The sequence below is a fragment of the Agrilus planipennis genome, unplaced genomic scaffold, assembly GCF_000699045.2.
Source record: "Agrilus planipennis isolate EAB-ADULT unplaced genomic scaffold, Apla_2.0 scaffold28, whole genome shotgun sequence".
Taxonomy (NCBI): domain Eukaryota; kingdom Metazoa; phylum Arthropoda; class Insecta; order Coleoptera; family Buprestidae; genus Agrilus; species Agrilus planipennis.
This window is the reverse complement of record NW_020438897.1, coordinates 1,660,364-1,663,202: the sequence shown is the minus strand read 5'-3', so window position 1 is coordinate 1,663,202 and position 2,839 is coordinate 1,660,364. Positions and strand designations below refer to the sequence as shown.

At 27.6% G+C, this 2,839-nt stretch overlaps 1 protein-coding gene across 1 annotated transcript; it reads right to left on the bottom strand.

Moving 5' to 3' along the window:
* Nucleotides 1–1,920: 1,920 nt before the first annotated feature.
* LOC108744560 (rap guanine nucleotide exchange factor 4-like) lies at nt 1,921–2,761 on the bottom strand. Its single transcript, XM_018480397.2, has 2 exons — nt 2,388–2,761; nt 1,921–2,135 (listed from the first exon to the last, which is right to left on the bottom strand). The coding sequence occupies exons 1-2, from the start codon at nt 2,692–2,694 to the stop codon at nt 2,011–2,013; spliced, it is 432 nt and encodes a 143-aa protein (XP_018335899.1). The 5' UTR covers nt 2,695–2,761; the 3' UTR covers nt 1,921–2,010.
* Nucleotides 2,762–2,839: the final 78 nt, after the last annotated feature.

Below are 2,839 nucleotides of genomic sequence, written 5' to 3'. Positions count from 1 at the left end.
GCTTTCGTTTCCAGTGGGAAAAAGACACTTTTACTTAATTTAGAAGATGAAAATTAAAGTTTAGAAACGTGTATTAAAATGGATAGATAAAACATAAGGGGCGTAACATTTATTTTTCAGAAATACATTGTAAAAACATTGTTGATGTTTATTATAAATTAACATTAAATTATATACAAATGACTAACGAATAAGGAGAGATCATTATACAACATTTATTTGGAGTGTATCCTTACAATGTCATTAAGGTGACGTTAAGGAAAAATTAAATACTATTAATTAATTAACTGTAATTAAAATGAAAGTGTGCGAGGCCTAACATATTAACAACATTTTGTAAAAATTAATTAACATATGACTTCCAAAAACAGGCATTTATGAATTAATTTTAAAACACTTATATATTTAAAAAATGGTTTTGTAAGAATATTGTCAATTTAATTTTTTTGGTTTGATATAAACTTCATAATTCATAGAGACATATAGGATTCTTCACGAGTAGGAAAAATGTTTTAGAAAACTAAAAAAGTTGCTGTTAGTTTATATGGTTGTCCTTAATTAATATAACAGCAAATACAATTACATAAAGTATGCAAAAGTTTAGAAAAAAAATTAGGAATTTATTTGTCCTAGGGAGTAAAAAGATTGTCATGAATTCTATTTATAAATAAAAAGAGAAGATATCTATTGATAATTTGTTAGTTAAATCAGACATATAATACCTATACAACTGAAAATATTTAATTGTTACTGTCACATGGAAGAGATAAAGGGTAAGAAAAGTTAAAAATGTTGAGATGATTGTCGAACCGTGTCTGTATGTATATTTAACGAGAAGTAGTTATTAGGTTTAATGTCTATCTTGATTATTTACTTTAATTGTGGAGAGAATATATCCAAAATTTAGACAATTTTTTCTTAACAAAGAAGCAAAGGTACTTAATAGTTACAAGTATTTTTTATTTTAAGGGGTTTGATATTTGATACTCTTTTGGACATACAGACTTTAATTTTTTACATCACAGTAGATGTTGAAGACAGTTACCTACAGTAAAAGATGTACAAAATTGGCAAGAAACCAACATTACCTTACTATATTTACAAACTTTACACGAAGTACTTTCTTTAAACATTAATTATCACAATGATTTTCTAACTATTAAATACATACATTGATATAGATACATATAAAACTTCTGGTCTGAAATTGGTGTTTTACTTTATAACGTGCAATTATACTGAGAAAAAATACATGAACAATTATTGCATGAACAATACGCACATACTTAGGTAAGTAATTAATAAATTTATTTAGGTACTTATTGAATGTTACTTGTTGAAAAAACAAAAATATTTCTATTATTATTATTATTAATTGATAAAAAAAAGCTAGTAGAATTAACATCCTAATGTTTATGTCTCACTTTAAGGTGTGAATTTTTAATTACTTATTTATTATTAACAATTATTTTTATTAATATGGGTAAATTTACGCTAAATTTACATCGTTCTGTGAGAACTATTTTAATACTTAATTAGTTCGTGCAATTATCATTCAATACTAACCGTGCTGTATGTATTTTATGAAATGTTTTAGAACTATATTGCTCTACAACTTGGGTGCGTTTAATACTTTAAATATTTAAAAATATGTTTAAAAATTGAACGGTAACAATTTAAAGATTATGAAATTTTTTGACTTACAATCTATATACCAATTTAATACTGTCAATTACGTTTCTAAGTTAATCTTGTACGTTTGTACTTTACGTAATCTTGTATTAAAAATTCGGCAGACAGAACAAAAGTGTATCAAGAGTGCGTTGTACAGAAAACTTTTCACGAACAGGGTCACATTTTTATCTGCCAATTTTAAAGAAATTAGATCATAAACTACTTACTACAAGAAAGTAAAAATACCTCAGACTTAAAAAAATTGCTCCACACATGAAAGACTAGAATCAGTTAGTTATATTTTATAGGGACGTTTTCTCAAGTTATATTACGTTACTAAGATCTTCTGGGCTCAAGCTTTTGAGACATTCCGGTTAAAATCCTCTGATTGTCTATTACCCTTAAGCAGGATATGTAGGATTTGACATCACCTTCGCTCTTTGGAGACGGCGGCTCAAGAACTACAGTAATAATTCAATACTTACCAAATTGCTTAATTATGAAATGAATTTAAAATAAACGGTGTGACAACAGCAACAAATTTTTCTTCAATAAAGGGGGTAATTTGTAGTGGATCACAAGTAAAAAAAAATTTGAAATGATAAATCTCTAATTTATAACGGTAGCCATTCTTTGGAATTTGTAAAGATTTTTGGCTGTATGTATGTATCGACTTTAATTTTGGTTTCATATGTATGAACGAATTTGCTTACCTAAATGCCTGCTCCTGCAGAATCTGATAGTCCTTAGTGTTTGTGCTAACATGTGCATCTTTTCGAAATTAACAAGTCCATCCAAACTGGTCTTATTGCCTTCGTGTGTAAATGTCATATCCTTTAAGAGCAAAGGCATGAAGGGCACTATGGGAGGCTGGAGTTTACTGACGCTAAGTCTATAAGCCCGGTGGTTTCTGCTTGGGTCAATCAGAGATTCAAATTCTGTATAAAGTTTTCTGAACTTCGATGGCAACTTTTCCCATGTTTGTGATAATCGTGAAATAGCCATATTACTTAAGCCCATTATTATTGCACAAAACGCATTTAGATTTTGATAGTCTTTACAACTGAAAATAATGTTATCACTTATTTAAAAATAATTTATTTGTAGAGCAACCCTTTGCCCATAGTTTATTAATTTTAATTTAAATTTATTTAATCTTAATCTC